General features: G+C 43.0%; 1 protein-coding gene across 3 annotated transcripts in view; it reads left to right on the top strand.

Annotated features, from left to right (window-relative positions):
* Positions 1–23762, top strand: part of SMYD3 (SET and MYND domain containing 3) — a 750237-nt gene that overhangs the window by 691346 nt on the left and 35129 nt on the right. The window contains exon 11 of one of the 3 annotated variants that reach the window (XM_044943078.2): positions 1895–2756. The exons of the other annotated variants lie outside the window; for them this stretch is intronic. Coding sequence (XP_044799013.2) covers positions 1895–1982 — 88 coding nt within the window. The 3' untranslated portion in view covers positions 1983–2756. Of the gene's footprint in view, positions 1–1894; positions 2757–23762 lie in introns of those variants that run through there. 3 annotated transcript variants of the gene reach the window in all.

Genomic DNA, 23762 nt, shown 5'->3' with positions numbered 1-23762 from the left:
GGTTTTTTGAATGTTTGATAAGAAACGGATTCTGCCTCTTTGTGATTCAGCATTTTAAGTCAGTCTGGTCTAGCGTCATAAGCCTTTGTGTATATCATAATTATTATTTGTGTGTAAGTGTGAGTATGTTTTCTAGTGGGAAGACTCATGGAACTGAAAAGTCCATGGGTATCTAGCTTTAGTCATAGCTGGATCCAGGGCTCAAAGAATACAACACTGTTTCTCTCCAGCTGTTTCCCCTTGTGTTGGCTTCATAATCAGGTACATCAAATTTGTTTAAAGGTGTCATTTTTCTATAAATTTTCTTAATTCTAGAAATAGTGAATTTGTTCTTTCCCTTGAAACTTCACCTAATTCCAGTATTCCAGAAGGCACCTCCAAAATTGTCCTTCTGTTTTATAAAAACCATTTAGCCTCTGTGTGTCCTGGCTTTGTGTTTGGATTGTCATTTATCTTCTTTCTGTTGTACTGCACTCAGAGGCAGATCTGTAGAACTCTACTTTCCCTATCCGGGATCTTGTGTAGCTTTAACCATATGGAACTACTGATAGCCAATCATTTCTGATCTATGAAATTGGCAGGTTCATACAGTTCAATCTAAAATATCAGGTTTGCAGTGGTAAATGTTTTATAGCAGCAGCAGCAGGAACCTTGCATAAATTGCTATTTTGGGGTTGTTGTTGTTGACGGTTTGTTACTGGCACCTCTCCTGGCCTCAGTGTGATGTATAAACAGCTGGAGGCAAATGACAGAGTGCTTGAGCATATGGCAAGTCATTCATAACTGAGCCCCGTGCCCAAGATGACCATCTTTCATGTCACAGTTGGAGGCTCTGGCATACCGTTCCAGAATTTCACCATTAATTTAGGTTCTGTGAGTCAGATAATGAGGAAAGATAGGAGACATTTTTAGAAACTGCAGCACCTCACTGCCAGTCCTGTGAGTCTTAAAACATTCATGCTTTTTAACTCACTTCTGCCTTTGTTGGTGGGGTGAGGAGAGTGTCCATAAATCCCCAAAAGGCCAATCTACCTATGTTGTAAGGCCATTAACAGAGAATAGAATTTCAGAGCTGGAGAGGACTCTAAAGACAATCTAGCCACTCACTTTACAGATGAGAATGTCGAATCTCAGTGAGTTAAGATATGCGCCCAGACTCAGAACTAGGACAAGGCTTATGGCTCTGGCTTCCTGGCCCTGTCTTTTTCCTCTTATTCTATCATTTCCAGGAGCAATGCTGGCCTTCCAGAGTGAGGAGTCAAGTTCATTCCCCTCCCCCTTCATAGCTTGACTTTTTTTTAATTGTGAAATTTTAGGTCACAGTCAGACACATGAGGGAACATTAGAAACTGGAACCACCTTAAATGCCAGAAATCTTCAAAGCCCAGAGACAGGCCCTAGGCTACAGCCTGCAGCCACTGACCTGGGGTATCCAAAGCATGGGCAAATTCCATCTCTAATACTGCAGTCCTTCTGCTTTGGGAGGCATAAGATTTTTTTTTTTTTAATCTTAAAAACAACTAATCATCTTGCAAGAGATTAAATTAGTTTTGATTTACTATAGTAGCTATTTTTATAATTTATAATGAAGAAGAAAGAGTCATCTCATAATTTGAGAAGGGGAGGGGTTAACATTTGACTCTTCACTCTAGGACTCATGTATAGTCCCTACAGCAACCTTATAGCAGCCTGCTGCGCTGGTGGCCATGAAAACTCCATCTTAGGAACACTGTCCGGTCAGATTTCTCCCATTCTGTGAGTTTTCAGTAATTTTTTGCTTATATGCAGGTGTACTCTGAAAGTAACTCAAATTATTTTCAATAAATCCAATGATTATAAAATAAAACACAGTGGAATATGTTCACAGCAATGTTTATAACATTCCTGAATTCAGGTCCCTGGGAATCACTGGACTGAATTGTACAACAGGCAACCTTCCTTTAATGGACTGGTGTAGCAAAGACTTAATCACGACTCTGTAAATGACATTATCTTTTGGAAGAACATGATTTGATGACATTATTCCAAGTTTGCTTTTTGATGTTCTGTTTTTGTTTGTTTGCCACTCACTCATTTTCTTGTGCCATTGTATTTGTGTGGCTCCTTCCTTGAAGTCATTTTTTTTTTTTTTAAATAAATGCAGGATTCCCCTTTTATTTTGATATAATTATTGTTAGTTTCAGCCTTTCAAACTTGAGACTTTTAAAAAAATCCTGATTCCACTCCTCTGCATAAGGAGGAGCAGGATAACTAGCCTTATTGGCTCACTTGATGTTCTTTTAGCTCGTTAATTCTTCACAATAACCCTCTGAGATCAGAAGTGTTATCCCCATTTTATAGATGAGGAAATGGAGAGTCCAGTGGATTAAGTAACATGGCCAAGATTATAGAGCTATTATCCCTTCCTCTGGACTTGTAGCAGCTGCAGGTTTCATAAACATGTCTTAAATATCGTTATCCAGATCATGGCTACAGACATTGACTAAATCCAGGCCGAGGATGGCCTATTTCCAGTGCCCTCCAGGCCGGAGGGAGACGTTAATCAACATCCTCTGGGAATAGTTTTTCAGCCACTTAGTGATCTACCTTGTCACATCTGATACTCTGTTTATTGACATTATTATTGTTTTTGAAAATGCTTTTACGTATAAAAGCATCAAACACATCTTTTAAAGTTTAGCTATTTTAAACACTTGTGATTGGTTCTGGTATAGTATGTAGCACACCCAGACAAAAAATAAACTTCTTTAAGATCGAATTCTCTAAGTGGGGCTGTTTATTTGGTTTGTCCACCAGACACTTGACTTTAAAAGCCAAATTGGACCCAGTGCATTCTGGCACCCCAACATCATAATATCTAGAGGGCTTCGTCAACTCAGGATTTTATGTGATGAACAAAGAATCTGTTGAGAATCACTAAGTCCCATGCTCTAATGAGAACTACATAAAATTCATAGTTATGTGCAACTAACCACAAGTGGGCCCCGCTCTGACAGTTTCTGTTTCTTCCCCATCAGAAAGGTAGTGCTAATCTTTAGCCATGGTGTCCAAGGAAAGAGTGTCTTTCATCAGCCACACCGCACCCTTTTTCCAGGTCTTGGGCACCTGCCCCTGAGCACCTCTCAGTCTCCCGTAGGTGATGCTGAGTTGGCTATTGCTTATATTAGGATCCTTATTATTAATTGCAAAAAAAAAAAAAAAAGTCCTAGTCTTTCCTTATGCTTTTATATAAAGTGTAGTCTTTAAGAAAAGATTTTCATCCATTGTTATCCATTTGTTGTTCAGTCGCTCAGTCGTGTCAGACTCTTTGCAACCCCATGGACTGCAACATGTTAGGCTTCCTTATCCTTCACTATCTCCCAGAGTTTGCTCAAACTCATGTCCATTGAGTCGATGATGCCATCCAACCATCTCATCCTCTGCTGCCCCCTTCTCCTCCTGCCCTCAATCCTTCCCAGCATCAGGGTCTTTTCCAATGAATCCGCTCTTCCCATCAGGTGGCCAAAATATTGGAGCTTCAGCTTAAGCATCAGTCCTCCCAATGAATATTCAGGGTTGATTTCCTTTAGGACTGACTGGTTTGATCTCCATGCAGCCCAAGGGTCTCTTAAGAGTCTTCTCCAGCACCACAGTTTGAAGGCATCAGTTCTTCAGCGCTCAGCCTTTTTTGCTGTCCAGCTCTGACATCAGTACACAACTACTGAAAAAACCATAGCTTTGGATACACGGACCTTTGTTAGCAAAGTAATGTCTCTGCTTTTTAATATGCTGTCTAGATTGGTCATAGCTTTTCTTCCAAGGAGCAGGCCTCTTTTAATTTTATGGTTGCAGTCATAGTCCACAGTGATTTTGGAGCCCAAGAAAATAACATCTGTCACTGTTTCCATTCTTTCCCCATCTATTTGCCATGAAGTGTGGGACCAGTTGCCATGATCTTCATTTTTTGAATGTGGAGTTTTAAGCTAGCTTTTTCACTCTCCTCTTTCAGCTTCGTCAGGACTCTGTAGTTCCTCTTCTCTTTCTGCCATTAGGGTGGTGTCATCTGCATATCTGAGGTTATTGATATTTCTCCCAGCAATCCTAATTCCAGCGTGTGATTCATCCAGCCCCGCATTTCGCATGATGTATCCTGCGCAGAAGGTAAATAAGCAGGGTGACAATATACAACCCTGATGTACTCCTTTCCCAACTTTGAACCAGTCTGTTGCTCCATATTTGGTTCTAATAGGTTTCTTTTTTTTCAGCCAGTATCAGGGCTTCCCAGGTGGCGACAGTGGTAAGGAAACTGTCTGCCAGTGCAGGAGATGTAAGAGACGCAGGTTTGACCCCGGGGTCAGAAACAGCCTCTGGAGAAAGAAATGACAACCCACTCCAGTATTCTTGTCTGGAGAATTTTGGACAGAGGATCCTAGCGGGCTACAATCCATAGGGTTGCAAAGAGTTGGACATGACTGAAGTGACCTAGCGTGCCCTGCAACAGCTCCCTCGCTGCTTGTTTACACAGGCATGCTAGGGCTCTGTCTCACCATTCTCTGCCATTCATTCATCAACTTCTTAAATATTTAGCTATTTATTATCTCCCACTTACCAAGCACTACTAGATACAGTATTTGTTTAAAAAGCCTATAGGAATCCTGCCACCAGGCAGCTCATACCCTGGTGTGAGAGGCATACCTTAATGTGAGTGCTTAGTCGTATCCGACTCTTTGCAAACCCATGGACTTGTAGCCCATGAGGCTCCTCTGTCCATGGACTTTTCCAGGCAAGAATACTGGAGTGGGTTGTCACTTCCTCCTCCAGGGGACCTTCCTAACCTAGGGACTGAACCAGCATCTCCTGCATTGGCAGGCAGATTCTTTACCACCGCACCACCTGGGAAGTCCCTTACCTTAATGACATGATTCTAAAAATACAGCATGTAGTTAAGCATGTGTTAGAGCTATGAAGGGAAGATACACTGTTGTGAGAGCTTAAGATGGAAGGACCTGGCATGGTCTGGGGTGAAGAGGAGTGGCATTAGAAAGAGAACAGTTCTCTTAGAGAGTGATATGAACTAGCGAGGGGCTGAGCCAGTCAGAGAAAAGCTGGCACACAGGTCCTGAGGCAGGAGGGATGTGACAGACTCAAGAATTTGCACAAAGGCTAGTGTTCTTGGGGGCGAGGAGGACGTGAAGGATGCAGCAGGATGAATGGCCCTGAAGGAGGCTGGTGAAATGGGCACATGCCTTAGGCTGGCTGCTTTGCTACCTTGGTCATGGTTTCAAGTTTCTGTTATTAAATGCAGAGGCCCCCACAGGGTGTCTGGAGGTGATGCCAACTGCTCGCGCAGTTGGTGTGAATTCCTGAGCTGCAACCTGCGGTGGGCAGTTGAGCAGGCACAGCCCGTGGCTGGGGTTGCCAGGAGAATCCTCTCCTGGCTCAGCAACCCATGAGCAGACAGCACAGAGAACCTACTCCAGGGCAGGATGGTTGCCTCCTCTGTCAGCGCTTCCGCGGGCATGCAGGAAGAGTGATGTGCCTGCGCAGTTTACCCCCGTGATTAACGTTATTTACGCTTTCCAACCAAGCCTGAAAATGCTCATTTGCATAAACTCACTCATCATTTAGTCTGCTTCAGAGCAACTAAATCTACCTCTCGTCATAAATACCCCAGACTCCATGCACTCATGCCCCAAAAGTTGTCGTTTCACCGGAAAGGAGAGGAGAGGGACTTCTGGAGTGGAAGGTAGGTGCCTCCCTGACTATGACCACACTACCCGGTGGTTCTGGGGGATGAACTGCTTGCAGACCCCTCACAGAAACTAGTTTTGGGGTCCTGAACAGGTTGGGTCTGGGTGTAAGAAGCAGAATATGTAGAACCCGGTGTTTGGAAGAGGCAGGACGTGGTGGACATTCCTGCGGAGCCGTAGCTGGCCCTGCCCCGCGCACCCGTGAGCTACTTGCTGCTGCGCTCCTGGGCGTCTGTGTGGTTGGATGCTCCCTCTCCGGTCGCACTGCACCTGACCTGCAGGGGGCGCTTTCGCACGCAGCCCTGCTTCCTGAAGGCCTCTGGTTAAGAGGAGAGGCGGGGCCTCTGGCCTGGAAGGGCTGCGGCGGTTCCGCAGAGAGTTTAGGGAGTGGGAGGGGCATGAACACAAGGGCTCTGGAAAAGTCACAAGGATGTTTGTCCTCAGGGAGAGACGGTGGAAGCAGAGGGAGCGAAAGAACAACAGGGCTGAGGGCTGATGATGCATTCTTGGGGGGAAATGAAAGAAGTGGGAGAAGAAAATAGGGAGATCTGAAAACGGTGATCTTAAGAGACTTGAACAGCGAGGGTGAGGAGTGCAGCTTGTACTAATCCAGAGCCAGAAAGGCAGGAGATACAGGGAGCACAGCCATGGCAGAGCTAAGGATGCCTGCCCCCGGCTCTTGCTCAGCCTCATACGGGACAAGTCCCACCTGGAGAAAACAGGGAGCCTAAGACCCTTGACACTTGTCCCTCAATTGCTTGCTCTGGAGTAGACAGGCTGAGAAGCTGGTGCCACTTCAGCATGGAGAAGGCGCAAGGTGTGCGCGCGTGCATGGGTGCGCGCAAGCGCTACATAGACGGGGCTCCTCACCCAGAAGGCTTCTCAGACTGTAGTTCTCTGCAGGCGGGGCCCCTCTGGCTTGCACTGGAAACTGCATCCTCTGTGCGGGCCTGAGGGACTGAAGCCAAGCCTGGCACCACCTCTACTCAGGGACGTAAAGGCCTGAGCCAGGCGGTGGGGTCGGGGGGCTGGGGCTGCCATGCTCAACGGCAACAACTGGGTGTGAGACATCTCACATGTGATTTCCTGGAATTTGAAGTAGCCAGTAATAGCTAAGAATTGTATATATTTTTAAAGATAAGATAACTTCCAAAAAAGTTTTAAAGATTGTTTCTATTTTCTGGACTGTCATTCATTCACATAGGGTAACACTGGACATTTATGCCTAATCTTTCATCTGTCTCCTATGCCCCAAGCTGCTCATGTCACATACTGAGCATCCTTGAACTCATATCGTGAGAAGTCTTACAGCTTTTGAAAATGGAATTCCCTAGAATACACTGGTAGTAATGCGCATCGACAATCTCTGGGTCCAGCTTTCTTTGGAAACCAGAAGCAAATGAGGAGACACACCTTGACATAGTTTTGAAAAGCTGCCAGTAGTGGACCTGAAATCTCTTCAGAGTTGCCCATTTCCTGTCCTGACATTAGCAGCTTTCCTTCAAGTGAAGGAAGGCCCTGTTTAAAAGAAAACATACACCAAATCCCCTCATGTTCTGTGTCCAGCAATCTGGTACTTGAATAGAGAGTTCCTTGTAGTGACTGTTTTGAAAACTTTCACTCATGCTAACAAAGAAGCAATTTCCTCGATCGTCTGGCTCCTGAGTGCACTAGCCAGTATAGATATGTCTCCTTTCAGATTCATCATGATTTTTTAGGGGCTTTGCACTTTCATCATGGCCTTTCATTTTTGGCAGACTAATCAGAACAGTGATGCCTTCTGTAGAGAGAGACAGAAAGGAGAAAGAAACACTGAGACTCCTCACTTTACCAGCTATTTGCTGCCTGACTGGAATTGAGAGACTAGGGCAGTGATCAAGTTGTAGTAAAAGAGCTGCCTGTTACTCTCTGCATACATCCACCCTCTCCTTCCTCCCCCACCTCCATAAATCTGTTCTCTATGTCTGTGTCTCCGTTGCTGCCCTGCAAATAATTTCATCAGCACCAGTGGGAATTTGCTGTATGACTCGGGGAACTCAAAATGGGACTCTGTAACAAACTAGATGGTTAGAATAGGGAGGGAGGCAGGAGGGAGGTTCAAGAGGGAGGGGACATATGTATACCTATGGCTGATTCATGTTGATGTTTGGCAGAAACCAACACAATTCTGTAAATCAATTATCCTTCAATTAAAAAAAAAAACATGAGAAGATGCTCAACATTGCTCATTATTAGAGAAACACAAGTCAAAACCACAATGAGATATCACCTCACACCAGTCAGAATGACCATCACCAAAAAGTCTACAAACAATAAATGCCGGAGAGGGTGTGGAGAAAAGGGAACCCTCTTGCACTGTTGGTGGGAATGTAAATTGATACAGCCACTATGGAAGACTGTGTGGCGATTCCTTAAAAAACTAGGAATAAAACCACTGTATGACCCAGCAATCCCACTCCTAGGCATATACCCGGAGGAAACCAAACCTGAAAAAGACACATGTATCCCATTGTTCGTTGCAGCACTATTTACAATAGCTAGAACATGGAAGCAACCTAGATGTCCACTGACAGATGAGTGGATAAAGAAATTGTGGTACATACACACAATGGAATATTACTCAGCCATAAAATGGGATGCATTTGAGTCTGTTCTGATGAGGTGGATGAACCTAGAATCTATTATACAGTGTGAAATGAGTCAGAAAGAGAAAGATAAATATCGTATTCTAACACACATATACAGAATCTAGAAAAATGGTACTGAAGAATTTATTTACAGGGCAGCAATGGAGAAACAGACAGAGAATAGACTTATGGGCTTGGAGAGAGGGGAGAAGAGGGTGAGATGTATGGAAAGAGTAACATGGAAACTTATACTACCATATGTAGAATAGATAGCCAACGGGAATTTGCTGTATGGGCTCAGGAATCTCAAACAGGAGCTCTGTAACAACCTAGAAGGGTGGGATGTGGAGGGAGATGAGAGGGAGTTTCAAAAGGGAGGGGATATATGTATACCTATGGCTGATTCATGTTGAGGTTTGACAGAAAACAACAAAATTCTGTAAAGCAGTTATCCTTCAATAAAAATAAATTTAGAAAAAAGAGCTGCCTGAACATACAGTGACTACACTGCATTTCCTTCCAAATTCAGATCAAAATATACAAGAGTTTTGTGCATATCAAATCCCATTGATTTGGCCTGATGGGTTTTGAATGTATGGTAGTTTAGAGAAGACTTGGGCTGATTTTCACATTTCCAGTATCTATAGAAGAAAAAAAAATGTTTTCTAAAAAGCAAATGATGAATATGTAGGAAATTATAGGGGACATACTCATTAATACTGCCTTTAAGCATGCTATCCCAAATAAACACTGCTAATCATGGACAATTCCTCACTATTTATTAAAGTAGGCCCTGGCAGAGTCTCTATCTGGCAAGATTCTAGTAGCCAACACTCTGTTATTGTACACACTTATATAAAAAAAAAAAATCAATCTGTCTTACTAAAAGAATCCAAAATTTAGAATTTCTATTAAATAAGTTGTTTAATCAGCCCAATTAGTCCTAATAAACTTATTATATTTTCTTTTTAGAAATGTTGAAACAACAGAATCTTTGCTTATCATGTTGTTGCTGTTCAGTGCCTCAGTCATGCCTAATTCTTTGTGAACCCATGGACTGCAGCAAACCAGGCTTCCCTGTCCTTCACTATCTCCCGGGAGTTTGCTCCAACTCATGTCCATTGAGTCAGTGATGCCATCCAACCATCTCATCCTCTGTCACCCCCTTTTCCTCCTGCCCTCAATCTTTCCCAGCATCAGGGTCTTTTCCAGTGAGTTGGCTATCTGCATCAGGTGGTCAACTATTGGAGCTTCAGTATCAGTCCTTCCAGTGAATATTCAGGGTTGATTTCTTTTTGGGATTGACTGGTTTGATCATCATGCTATTCAAGGGACTGTCAAGAGTCTTCACCAGCATCACAATTCAAAAGCATCAATTCTTAGGCACTCAGCCTTCTTTATGGCCCAATTCTCACATCTGTACATGACTACTGGAAAAACCATAGCTTTGACTAGATGGGACCTTGGTTGGCAAAGTGATATCTCTGCTTTTTAATTCACTGTCTACGTTTCCTATAGCTTTTCTTCCAAGGAGCAAGCATCTTTTAATTTCATGGCTGCAGTCACCATCTGCAGTGATTTTGGAGCCCAAGAAAATAAAGTCTGTCACTGTTTCCATTGTTTCCCCACCTATTTGCCATGAAGTGATGGGAACAGATTCTATGATCTTCATTTTTTGAATGCTGAGTTTTAAGCCAGCTTTTCACTCTCTTTCACTTTCATCAAAAGACTCTATAGTTCCTTTTCACTTTCTGCCATTAGGGTGGTGTTATCTGCATATCTGAGGTTATTGCTATTTCTCCCAGCAGTCTTTAAACCAGCTTGTGCTTCATCCATTTTGCATGATGTACTATGCACAGAAGTTAAATAAGCAGGGTGACAATATACAGTTTTGACTTTCTCCTTTCTCAATTTTGAACCAGTTCATTGTTCCATGTCTGGTTCTAACTGTTGTTTCTTGACCTGCATACAGGTTTCTGAGGAGGCAGGTAAGGTGGTCTGCTATTCCCATCTCTTTAAGAAGTTTCCACTGTCTTATGATCCAGAAAAGGCTTTAGTGTAGTCAATGAAGCCGAAGTAGATGTTTTTCTGGAATTCACTTGGTTTTTTCTATGATCCAACAGATGTTGGCAAATCTGGAACCAGATCATCTGGTCCCTCTGCCTTTTCTAATCCAGCTTGTACATCTGGAAGTTTGTGGTTCATGTACTGTTGAAGCCTAGCTTGAAGGATTTTGCACGTTACTTTACTAGCATGTGAAATGAGTGAAGTTATACGGCAGTTTGAATATTCTTTGGCCTTGCCCCTCTTCAGGACTGCAATGAAAGCTGACCTTTTCCAGTCCTGTGGCTACTGCTGAGTTTTCCAGATATGCAATATATTGTGCTTCTGTTCGGTCCACACCATTTCTCTCCTTTATTTTGCCTGTCTTTGCATGAAATGTTCCCTTGGTGTCTCTGATTTTCTTGAAGAGACCTCTAGTCTTTCCCATTCTTTTCCTCTGTTTCTTTGCACTGTTCACTTAAGAAGGCTTTCTTATCTCTCCTTGCTGTTCTTTGGAACTCTGCATTTAGATGGATATATCTTTCCTTTTCTCCTTTGACTTTCACTTCTCTTCTTCTCTCAGCTATTTGTAAGTCCTCCTCAGACAAACATTTTGCCTTACTGCATTTATTTTTCTTGGGGATGGCTTTGGTCACTGTCTCCTGTACAGTGTTACAAACCTCCATCCACAGTTCTTCAGGCACTCTATCAGATCTAATTTCTTGGATCTATATGTCACTTCCATTGTATAATAATAAGGGATTTGATTCAGGTCATACCTGAATGGCCTAGTGGCTTTTCCTACTTTTCTTCAATTTAAGTCTTAATTTTGAAATAAGGAGTTCATGATCTGAGCCACAGTCATCTCCCGGTCCTGTTTTTGCTGACTGTCTAGAGCTTCTCCATCTTAAGCTGCAAAGAATATAATCAATCTGATTTTGGTGTTGACCATCTGGTGATGTCCATGTGTAGAGTCGTCTCTTGTGTTGTTGAAAGAGGGTGTTTGCTTATCATACATAATACCAACTTCCAGATAATTCATCATCTAAATCCCCAAAAGAAAATCAGACTTCCCAACCCAAGCAGTATGCTTCCTGTCGTATCAGGGCATTCCTGTGTGTAGTCTTGACCTTTACACTTGCAGATAGCACTATTGTCAGTGTGTCTTGTGTAGGTAAGTTTGGCCAAAATGACAGAAGTGTGGTCTTCGGCAATTGTTTTCTAGATCTTGTGGCTGTTTGCAACTTTTTTTTTTTTTAGTAAGCAGCAAATACCTAGGTATTTGTACTTTTCAAAAAATTCCAAGGTAATTATGATATGCATCTAGATTTTAAAAAGTGATTACAAGTTTTTCTATTAGATGGAAGTTTTGGTGATAGAGAATGCTATTATATTTCTCTTTACTAATCATGATATAATGGCATTGAATAATAATTACATAATCATAATAGTAAAAGATATTTATCAAATTTCACAATCAACAGCCAGGCAAAAAATAAAAGATAATTATAACTGCAAGCCATAATGGGAACATGATTAACCTAACAATATAAAATAATTACATACAGCTTAGGGGCTCAAGCAGAGTGGTGTGGCAAGTGAGGTTGCATGCATGCACATGTGTTCATCTGCCAAGTCTGTGCCTTTTGGTTGCAGGATTTGATCCATTTACATTTAAGGTAATTATTGATATGTATGATCCTGTTCAGTTCAGTTCAGTTGCTCAGTCATGTCCAACTCTTTGCAACCCCATGAACCGCAGCACGCCAGGCCTCCCTGTCCATCACTGACTCCCGGAGCCCACTCAAACCCATGTGCATTGAGTCAGTGATGCCATCCAACCATCTCATCCTCTGTCGTCCCCTTCTCCTCCTGCCCTCAATCTTTCCCAGCATCAGGGTCTTTTTAAATGAGTCAGCACTTCGTATCAGGTGGCCAAAGTATTGGAGTTTCAGCTTCAACATCACTCCTTCCAATGAACACCCAGGACTGATCTCCTTTAGAATGGACTGGTTGGATCTCCTTGCAGTCCAAGGGACTCTCAAGAGTCTTCTCCAACACCACAGTTCAAAAGCATTAATTCTTCGATGCTCAGCTTTCTTTATACTCCAACTCTCACATCCATACATGACCACTGGAAAAACCATAGCCTTGACTAGATGGACCTTTGTTGGCAAAGTAACGTCTCTGCTTTTTAATGTGCTGTCTAGGTTGGTTATAACTTCCCTTCCAAGGAGTAAGCGTCTTTTAATTTCATGGCTGCAATCACCATCTGCAGTGATTTTGTTACCATTTCCTTAATTGTTTTGGGTTTATTTTCTGTAAGTCTTTTCCTTCTGTTTCCTGCCTAGAGGAGTTCCTTTAGCATTTGTTGTAAAGCTGGTTTGGTGGTGCTAAATTCTCTTAAGTTTTGTTTGTCTAGAAAGCTTTTGATTTCTTCATCAGATCTGAATGAGAATCTTGCTGGGTGGAGTTTTCTTGGTTGTAAGTTCTTCCCTTTCATCACTTTAAATATATCATGCCCTTCTGTTCTGGTTTGTAGAGTTTCTGTTGAGAAATCAGCTGATAGCCTGATGGGAGTTCCCTTGCGTGTTTGTTGTTATCATTCAGTCACTCATGTGTCCAACTCTTTGAAACGCCACGGACTATAGCACACCAGGCTTCCCTGTCCTTCACTATCTCTCAGAGTTTGCTCAAACTCTGAGAGAGTCATGCCCTTCTCCTCCCGCCTTAAATCTGCCTTCAAAGACCCCATGAGGGTCTTTTCCAATGAGTTGACTCTTCGCATCAGGTAACCAAAGTATTGGAGCTTCAGCTTCAGCATCAGTCCTTCCAATGAATATTCAAGGTTGATTTCTTTTAGGACTGACTGGTTTGATCTCCTTGCTGTTCAAGGGACTCTTAAGAGTCTTCTCCAGCATCACAGTTTGAAAGCATCAATTCTTTGGTGCTCAGCCTACTCTCACATTTGTACATGAGTACTGAAAAAAACCACAACTTTGATTATACAAACCTTTGTCGGTAAAGTAATGTCTTTGTTTTTTAATACACTGTCTAGGTTTGTCATAGCTTTCCTTCTAAGAGGAAGTATCTTCTAGTTTCATGGCTGCATACAACACCTGCAAGTGATTTTAAAGCCCAAGGAAAAAAAATCTGTCACTGCTTCTACCTTTTCCACTTCTATTTGCCATGAAGTAATGGGACCGGATCCCATGATATTCATTTTTTGAATGTTGAGTTTTAAGCCAGCTTTTTCGCTCTCCTCTTTCACCTTCATCAAAAGGTTCTTTATTTCCTCTTCACTTCCTGCCATTAGAGTGGTATCACCTGTATATCTAAGGTTGTTGATATTTCTTCTGGAAACCTTGATTCCAGCCTGTGACTCATCCAGCCCAGCATTTCACAGGCTGTACTCTGTGTATAAGTAAAATAGGCAGGGTGACGATACACAGCCTTGACATACTCCTTTCCCAGTTTTGAACCAGTTAGTTGTTCCATGTCTGGTTCTAACTCTTGCTTCTTGACCTGCATACAGGTTTTGTTCCATGTCTGGTTCTAACTCTTGCTTCTTGACCTGCATACAGGTTTCTCAGGAAATAGGTAAGGTGGTCTGGTATTCCCATATCTTGAGGAATTTTCCAGTTTGTTGTGATCCACACAGTCAAAGGCTTTAGTATAGTCAATGAAGCAGAAGTAGATGCTTTTCTGGAATTCCCTTGCTTTCTCTCTAATCCAACAAATGTTGACAATATGCCTTTTCTAAACCCAGACTATACATCTAGAATTTCTTGGTACATGCACTGCTGAAGATAGCTTGAAGGATTTTGAACATAATCCTTCTAGCATGGGAAATGAGGGCAATTGTCTGGTAGTCTGAACATTCTTTGGCACTGCCCTTCTTTGGGACTGAAATTAAAACTGACCTTTTCCAGTCCTGTGGCCACTGCTGAGTTTTCCAAATTTGCTACCATATTGAGTGCAGCACTTTAACAGCATCATTTTTTTGGATTTTAAATAACTTGAATTCCATCACTTCCACTAGCTTTGTTGGCAGTAATACTTCCTAACGCCCAGTTGACTTCACACTCCAGGATGTCTGGCTCTAGGTGAGCGACCACACCATCATGGTTATCCCAGTCATTAAGATCTTTTTTGTATAGTTCTTCTGTGTATTCCTGCCACCGCTTCTTAATCTCTTGTGCCTCTGTTAGGTCCATGCTGTTTCTGTCCTTTTTTGTGCCCATTCTTCATGAAATCAGATGTTCCCTTGATATCTCTATAATTTTCTTGAAGAGATCACATCTTTCTCATGCTACTGTTTTCCTCTATTTCCTTGCACTGTTCACTTAAGAAAACTTTCTTATCTCTCCTTGATATTCCCTGAAACTCTGCATTCAGTTGCATATATCCTTCCCTTTCTCCCTTGCTTTTCACTTTTCTTCTTTCCTCAGATATTTGTAAAGCCTCCTCAGACAACCATTTTGCCTTATTGCATTTTTCTCCCATTTGGGATGGTTTTGCTCACTGCCTCCTGTACAGTGTTACAAACCTCTGTCCATATTTCTTCAGGCACACTCTCTATTGTATCTAATCCCTTGAATCTATTCATCACCTCCACTGTATAATCATAAGGGATTTGATTCAAGTCATACCTGAATGGCCTAGTGGTTTTCCCTACTTTCTTCAATTTAAGCTTAAATTTTGCAGTAAGGAGCTGATGATATGAGTCACAATCAACTCCAGGTCTTGTTTTTGCTGACTGTATAAAGCTTCTCCATCTTTGAGTGCAAAGAATATAAGCAATCTGATTTCGGTATTGACCATTTGGTGATGTCCATGTATAGAGTTGTCTCTTGAGTTGTTGGAAAAGGATGTTTTGCTATGACCAGTGTATCCTCCTGACAAAATTCTGTTAGCCTTTGCCTTGCTTCATTTTGTACTCCAAGTCCAAACTTGCCTGTTACTCCAGGTAGCTCTTGCTTTCCTACTTTTGCATTCCAATCCCTTATGATGAAAAGGACATCTTTTTTGGTGTTAATTCTAGAAGATCTTGCAGGTCTTCATAGACCTGGTCAACTTCAGCTTCTCTGGCATGAGTGGTTTGGGCACAGACTTGGATTACTGTGATGTTGACTGTTTTGCCTTGAAAACAAATGGAGTCCATTCTGGGTTTTTTTGAGATTGCAACCAAGTACTGCATTTCAGAGTCTTCTGTCGACTCTGAGGGCTATTCACATTTCTTCTAAGGGATTCTTGCCCATAGTAGTAGTAGATATAATGGTCATCTGAATTAAATTCACCCATTCCATCCATTTTAGTTCACTGATTCCTAAGATATTGATGTTCACTCTCACCGTCTCCTGCTTGACCACATCCGATTTATCTTGATTCATGGACTTAATACCACAGATTCCTATGCAGTATTGTTCTTTACAGCACTGGACATTATTTTCACCACCAGACAGATCCACACCTGGGCATCGTTTCTGATTTGGCCCAGCGGCTTCACTCTTTCTAGAGCTGTTAGTAGTTGCCCTTTGATCTTCCCCAGTAGCACGTTGGACACCTTCTGACCTGGGGTACTCATCTTTCGGATCTTATCTTTTTGCCTCTTTGTACTGTTCATGGGGTTCTCACGGCAAGAATACTGTAGGAGTTTGCCATTCCCTCCTCCAGTGGACCACGTTTTGTCAGAACTCTCCACTCTGACTCGTCCATCTTGGGTGGCCCTGCACGGCATGGTTCACGGCGTCAAAGCTCCTTCACCACAACAAGGCTGTGATCCATGAAGGGGCCTAATAGCTTACAGCACTGTAAAAAGACTAACTGGTAGAGATAGACCAGTTTTGCACTATAGTAGTTATGTGATTTGGGATAATTATGTAACTTCTATGAGATACAGTTTTCTCATATAGAATGGGAATATTAATGTTAAACTCACATTACTGTAAGGATTAACTGAGGTAATGCTTTTGTAGAACAGTACCCAGGCCTAGAAGAGTGCTTGACTAATTCTCAGTACTCAGTAAATATTCCAGGACTGAAGGAAGCTGCAGGGTGGGGGTGGGGGGTGAGGAAGGTGGGGGTGGAGGGGAGGGAGAGATGTAAAGCCCCTAGGCACACAGCAGTCTTTGATCCATATTTGAGAAAAAGCCAAGAACAGTGACATGAACAGAACTCCTCAGAGCAGCTTTTTGGAGAAGAAATTTACATGTGCCACTAACACAGACACATAGACTTGTTTTCAGATTAGAATGTTTTCAAAAATCTAATCAGGTGGTTCTGTGTCATTGGGCCTGACAATGAAAGCTAATCAGGAAAAATGAGAAAAGAGCTACTGATGGGAGGAGGGAGCGGCTCAGAGAAGAGAGAGTCAGGCAGTGATTCTGGGGAGAAAAGCAAGAGGGGAGTGTGGGGGGAGGGGAGGAGCCTGCCTGACCTGCAGAAGCTGCTCAGTGTCACTTCTTCACTGGCTTCCAAACACATGTGACCTTCTGGGTATCAGACGCAACCTGGCTAGAGGCTAAAAAGACGAGCATTTCTGTTTAATGAATTGAATTTCTACAGGACAAATGTCCACCGATGCTCATATGAGTATGGACACGTTGTTTCCCTCCCTCCCCTCACCCTTCTCTCTCTGCATTTCTTTCCTAAGAGACAGATAAACTCATTAACTATAGAAAATGATAATCCATCTGGCTGAGCCCTGCTCCACATCCCTACTCAAGAAAAACACAGACTGTGAGCACATAAACCTTGGTTAGCGACAGAGACACGTGTCGCAGTGCCCCACGCTGGGACTCCTGCCGTTTCCATATGCCATCTTGCAGGGTCACGGAGTCAGTGGGATAAACTGATCCCCTGCATTAACTAGTGTTGCAAGAAGTACTTTGGTGCCCAAGAGGGATCTGGAAAGGCTCTTGCTGTGCTTGCCAGACCTCTTCGCCTAGGTGAAATAAGAAGTTGTCTTTTACCCAGCTGATTTCATTCCCTGCAAAATGCCCAAAACAGTTTCATAAAGAGGTCCCTTGGGAATGAGCCAAAAAAAGCCAGTTTGAGAAAATGACTGAATTCTTAGATGCTGGGGAGGAATTGCTTGTCTGATAGGGACATCCCTTTGTAATGACACAGCTCTCTAAAGAGAGCTGAGCTGAGTAGCTCACTGAAGCTGCCTCCTTTCTTCCTGTCTCCTGTGCATCTTTTCTTAATGACAAACACCAAATATATGTCTAATTACAGAATGGATTCATCTGCATCACTTGTCTTTCTACTTCCTGGGCTTTTGAGGTAGATGCAGTACTTTTTCAACTGATAAATAAGATTTACTCAGGAATATACAGTGAATTGGGGCTTCCTAGGTGGCGCCAATGGTAAAGAACCCACCTACCAGTTGCAGGAGCCATAAGAGCCATGGGTTCCATCCCTGGCTTGAGAAGATCCCCTGGAGGAGGGCATGGCAATCCACTCCAGTATTCTTGCCTGGAGAATCCCGTGGTCAGGGAAGCCTGACGGGCTACAGTCCAGGGTCACAAAGAGTCAGACATGACTGAAGCAACTTAGTAGAGATGCAGTACACATGTACAGTGATTTAGGCAAAAAATTCTTTATTCCATAGTGGAAAATAATGAGGTCTGATGGTTAAACAGAACAGAGAGTCATAGAGTCTTGGATTCAAATTCGGCCCTGTTGCTAAGTTTCAATTTTTGGTTGATCCATAAAGATGCTCAAATGTTTTTCTTAAAGTTCGCTGTTTCAGTGGAAATGACTCAAGCAGCGGTGCCAGAGTATCACATTGTAAGCGCATTCACCACCCATCGTGGCTTGTCTGTGGCAATTCCTGCTTCCAAAATTTGGCTGCCACTCTGTCTTTAATTGTGCTTGTGCCTCCCTCTTTTTAAAGCCTTCACATTTATTGGGTGCTGGCTGGCCTGGTTTGTAGCTGGGTGTGAAAGGTACCATTGCTCTGGAGCCTCAGGTCCTGCCTTGTCCGAGCTTTGCTGTACTGCCTATAGGCACTCCCCCTGGCTTGGACGTGACACACGAGTGGGTGGGTGAGGGCAGGCTCATGTGGCCTCATGAGCCACTGGGGTTGACTAAGCTGATACAGCAGGTACCGTAACGTGTTCTCTCTTTCTCTCTGCAAATCAATATGATCTGTGTCACCTGCATTCCATACTCAGAACATTGACTTTTCATCAGTTTTTTGAATACAAGTGTTGTCTTGTGCCCAATGACCTTTGTACTTACCGTTCCTTCTGCCCAGAATATTCATCAGTCTAATTTTGACTCATCGATCAGACCCCAACTGTTTCCTGTTCTCAGAAGGTTTTTCCTGACCTTCCAGTTTAGAGTAGGTCTCCTGATAACTGAGCTTCCCTGGTGGCTCAGACGGTAAAGCATCTGTCTACAATGCCGGAGACCCGGGTTCGATCCCTGGGTTGGGAAGATCCCCTGGAGAAGGAAATGGCAGCCCACTCCAGGACTATTGCCTGGAAAATCTCATGGACGGAGGAGCCTCGTAGGCTGCAGTCCATGGGGTCACAAAGAGTCGGACACTACTGAGCGACTTCACTTTTCCTGCTATCTGTTGTTGTTTAGTCGCTCAGTTGTGTCCAACTCTTTTGCGACCCCGTGGACTGTAGCCCGCCAGGCTCCTCTGTCCATGGAATTCTCCAGGCAAGAATACTGGAGTGGGTTGCCATTTCCTTCTCCAGGGGATCTTCCAGACCCAGGGATCAAACCCACATCTACACTGGCGTTCTTGATCACTAAGCCATCAGGGAAGCCCCTGCTACAGACCCCTGCAGAAGCTTACCTGGTACTCACCAGACTTGTCAGTACTTCACCATTTCTGGCCCATCCCCAGTGATGTAAGCATCGTGAAGAGAAGAACCATTATCTGCTTTATTTCCTCTTTATCTCCATGAAAAGGAAAAAGGAAAGTGAAGTCGCTCAGTCATGTCCAACTCTTTGTGACCCCATGGACTGTAGCATACCAAGCTCCTCCATCCATGGGAGATTCCAGGCAAGGGTACTGGAATGGGTTGCCATTTCCTTCTCCAGAGGATCTTCCTGACCCAGGGATCGAACCTGAGTCTCCCACATTGCAGGCAAATGCTTTACCATCTGAGCCACCAGGGAAGCCATATCTCCATAATGCCTGGCATATAACGGGTGCTCAGTAAATAGTGAATGAATGAATAAGTAAATGAATTAACAAAAGACCGATCAGATAAATGGGTTCTCCTGGTTTCTCTCTCCCAGGGTGTATGTCATATCAATGATGGGGATTTTTCTTTGATCAAGAATATGTGAGGAGTTTTTGCTTTTCAACTAGAAAGTTCACATGCCTGAGCAGGGAAATCCATTAGCCAATTGATATAGTCCTTGCTCCAGCAACGTTTTGAGAGAGGCTAAGAGAAATCAGCTATTAGTGTTGAATAAAATTGGACAGTGGTGGAAATAGGTATGATGGGAAGCTTATGAAAGTCTTTTTACTTTAGACCTTACCTGTCTGGCACCAGTATTTAAGTTTTGGAAGGAAATTTCCAAAACACAGGCCACACAATTCTACTCAAATGTAAATAATATTCCATAGCCATTAAAGGATTTGGGCTCTCAGTAAAAGATCCGGGGTCATTCCCTGTTTGTATTACCCTAGTCACATGTTCTCTGTTCATTGAATTCAGTGGTCAAAGATTGACTTTTTTGAGTTCTTTCATTGGCCTAAAATTTATTTTTGTCTTGGAATCTTTCCTTGCCCATAGACTGCAAAGTTGCAAACTACTAATAATCCCAGGTCTATGCTAAATTTCATTGGGTTCTGGTGCCATTCTTGCTCTCTGTTTGGTTTGGAATGCCCTTACCTGCTCTGTTCAACAACTTTCCATTTATACCTGAATGGTAATGGTGACATTTATCTCTCAGTCTACTTCAGTTGCTCAGTCACGTCCAACTCTTTGCAACCCCATGGACCACAGCACTCCAGGCTTCCCTGAAAGGTCGCTAACCAGTGGCAGATTATCATGCCACGTTGTTGTTTTTGCTCAGTTGCTCAGTCAAATCTGACTCTTTCTGACTCCTTTTCACCATGTCCCAGAGTTTGCTCAAACTCATGTCCATTGAGTCAATGATGCCATCCAACCATCTCATCCTCTGTTGCTCCCCTCTCCTACTGCCCTCAATCTTTCCCAGCATCAGGGTCTTTTCCAATGAATCCACTCTTCACATCAGATGGCCAAAGTACTGGAGCTTCAGTGTCAGCATCAGTCCTTCCAATGAATATTCAGGGTTGATTTCCTTTAGGATTGACTGGTTTGATCTCCTTGCTGTCCAAGGGACTCTCAAGAGTCTTCTCCAGTATGACAGTTTGAAAACATCAATTCTTCAGTGCACAGCCTTCTTTGTGGTCCAACCCTTCAAATCCATACATGACTACTGGAAAAACCATAGCTTTGACTATAGAGACCTTGGTCAGCAAAGTGATGTCTCTGCTTTTTAATATGCTGTCTAGGTTTGTCACAATTTTCCTTCCAAGGGGCAAGCATCTTTTAATTTCACGGCTGCAGTCACCATCCACAGTGATTTTGGAGCCCAAGAAAATAAAGTCTGTCACTGTTTCCATTTTTTCCCCATCTATTTGCCATAAAGTGATGGGACAGGATGCCATCTTAGTTTTTTGAATGTTGAGTTTTAAGCCAGATTTTTCACCTTCCTCTTTCAACTTCATCATCAAGAGGCTCTTTAGTTCCTGTTTGCTTTTTGCTTTTAGGGTGGTGTCACCCTAACGCTACATGGCTTAGCACAAGTTAGTGGACTCTGAGCAACTTTTCTGGGTTTTACACTATCTTTAAATTCAAGGGGCTGAAGTAGATGATCTCTGATTCCTTCTAACTCTGAACAGTTTATTATTCATTCTAACAACTGTAAGCAAAGCACGTACCAAGAATATCATCTGGCCAGCCAAATGCCATGAAAGATTGGTAGAAGGAGAGGAAGGCAGATGACAGACCTCATAGTAACAAGTCTTTCAAATCCCAACAGTTTAGAAAGTAGAAGAAAGGGCCTAAAGGGTTCTCTCTTTCTAGTCACTGTTGTGGAGTCTGGTCAGGCGGTTTGAGGCCCTTCCTGGCACTTTACATGACCTCACAGGACGAAACAAGCTAATGGACATTTCAGTAGCAAGGCTGAGGGTGCGACCAGCACACTGCTCACCTTGGCTGTCCCACGGCTAGTGCTCAACTACCACACCTGTGAACCTCAACTCACCAGAGTTTTAAACAAAAATTCCTGAGAGGTACTTGTGCCCCCAAATACTTTTCCTTCTCACTAATGAGAATGCATCACCTGGTTATATTGTTCTGAATTTTATCCATTAGAAATCCTTTGGGTTAATGAAAATTTCTTCTTCAGAATGCAAACACCTCTCTGAAATTACCAATCATTAACAAATATAATTTAATAGGATTGAATTTTTTAACACCTTGATGAAATCAGACTATTCAAAAGGAAGATTGGGAGTTTTGATTGGGTGAAGCGGGTTCTTTCTTGGGGAAGACAGCTTATGTGAGGTACCACTGACAAGACCACTGGTGAGTCCCAACCTGAAGGGAAGAGTTTTAAAAAGGAGGAGATATGAAACGAGTGAAGACAAATGGCACTTACTTCAAAACTTTGATGTCAGTTCTAGAGCTGGCCCAGCCCCAGCTTGATGGGCTTGATGAACTGCTTAAAGAAAAGACTGCCCCACAGGAACTTGTTGAGTCTAAAATGATGGTGCATGTGTGCTAAATCACTTCAGTCATCTCTGACTCTTTGCGACCCCAGATTCCTCTGTCCATGGGATTCTCCAGGCAAGAACACTGGAGTGGGTTGCCATGCCCTCCTCCAGGGGATCTTCCCAACCCAGGGACTAAGCCTGTGACTCAGTCTCCTGCATTGGCAGGCAGGTTCTTTACCACTAGTGAATCCTGGGAAGCTGCCTGTAAACAGAAGCCACATAGGTGTTCAGAGAGTTCTTTTCCTCAGCAGTATAAAGAGCCCTTTCTAGCCAGAATAGATGTAATTTACAGAAGTGTTAAAAAATCTATTTCCAACTGTAAAAATACTGAAATATCCAGGACATAGCAAGTCAACTGTTCTTCCCTGTGATATGTGTGATCTTGAAAAATAAGGAAAAATGGAATAAGTCATTGTAAAGATATTGCTCTAATGAACATAGGTCTCTTTGCCAGCCTTTCTTCCTGCTAGCAAATTATATTACTCCATCAACCTGGTAGAACATCAATAATGTCTTCAGAGAATAGCTTGTAAGAGCGGAGATGCTCTATGGCAGGATTTTTTAAAACAATGTAATTTGGCATTCCTCAGTTTTCTTTCATTTTGCGCAGAGAAAATGGAAGACTATAATAAATATTTTCCACAAATGGCATCTTAAATGGGAGCACAGCTGGTAGCAACAGTATCCTGCTATTTCTTTGGATGTTGGATTCCCAGTTCTCTGTGTGAACCATGTTGGCAGATTCACTGGTTTTGCATTTTTTCAACAGTTTGTGATTTTTTTTTTCCAGTTAAGTGATGAATTTGGTTTCACCTGTAGGCACCTGGTGGCAAGAGGTAATGTCAGGCTGCTGGCATGCTTGTGCTCAGTGGTATCAGATTTGTGTACTAGGGGCTATTGAAATTAACTGGAGATATTTTAGGTGTACTATGAGAGGTTAACAAAGTGCACAGAGCTAATCTAAGGCAAAACTTAGACTGGGGAGATTTAGTGAGGCAGAGATTCAGACTGAAAAGAAAACAGATTCTGGAAGCAGTTGCTGGGTTCTGAACTCAGCTTCTCCATTTATTGGCTGCACAGCTTAGTGACCAGCCAATGACGTGGGCAAAAGTGTTGCTCGAACACATTGAACCTATAAGGCTTCTTTCCTTCCCTGGTGGCTCAGCGGTTAAAGCGTCTGCCTGGAATGCGGGAGACCTGGGTTCTATCCCTGGGTCGGGAAGATCCCCTGGAGAAGAAAATGGCAACCCACTCCAGTACTCTTGCCTGGAGAATCCCATGGATGGAGGAGCCTGGTAGGCTACAGTCCATGGGGTCGCCAAGAGTCAGACACAACTGAGCGACTTCACTTTCACTTTCCACCTTCTGCCATGTGTGGGAAAGTTGCATTCAAAGTTGTAGCCAGTTCTCAACCTCCCAAGTTATCTCCAGATTTTCTTGTGGATGTCCAGTTTCTCAGGTACCCAGGTGACATGGAGAGGTTGTCTCAGTCATTCTGTGGCTCATCCAGGCAAGCAGGTTATAGACTTCTGCTTTTCTTACTCTAAGTTCTAGCTATTTTTATTGTTGTTGTTGTTTTGAGAA

Source organism: Bubalus bubalis, chromosome 5 (assembly GCF_019923935.1).
Source record: "Bubalus bubalis isolate 160015118507 breed Murrah chromosome 5, NDDB_SH_1, whole genome shotgun sequence".
In the NCBI taxonomy this organism is placed as follows: domain Eukaryota; kingdom Metazoa; phylum Chordata; class Mammalia; order Artiodactyla; family Bovidae; genus Bubalus; species Bubalus bubalis.
The sequence above is the reverse complement of the archived record's forward strand: the minus strand, read 5'-3'. Positions and strand labels throughout refer to the sequence as shown.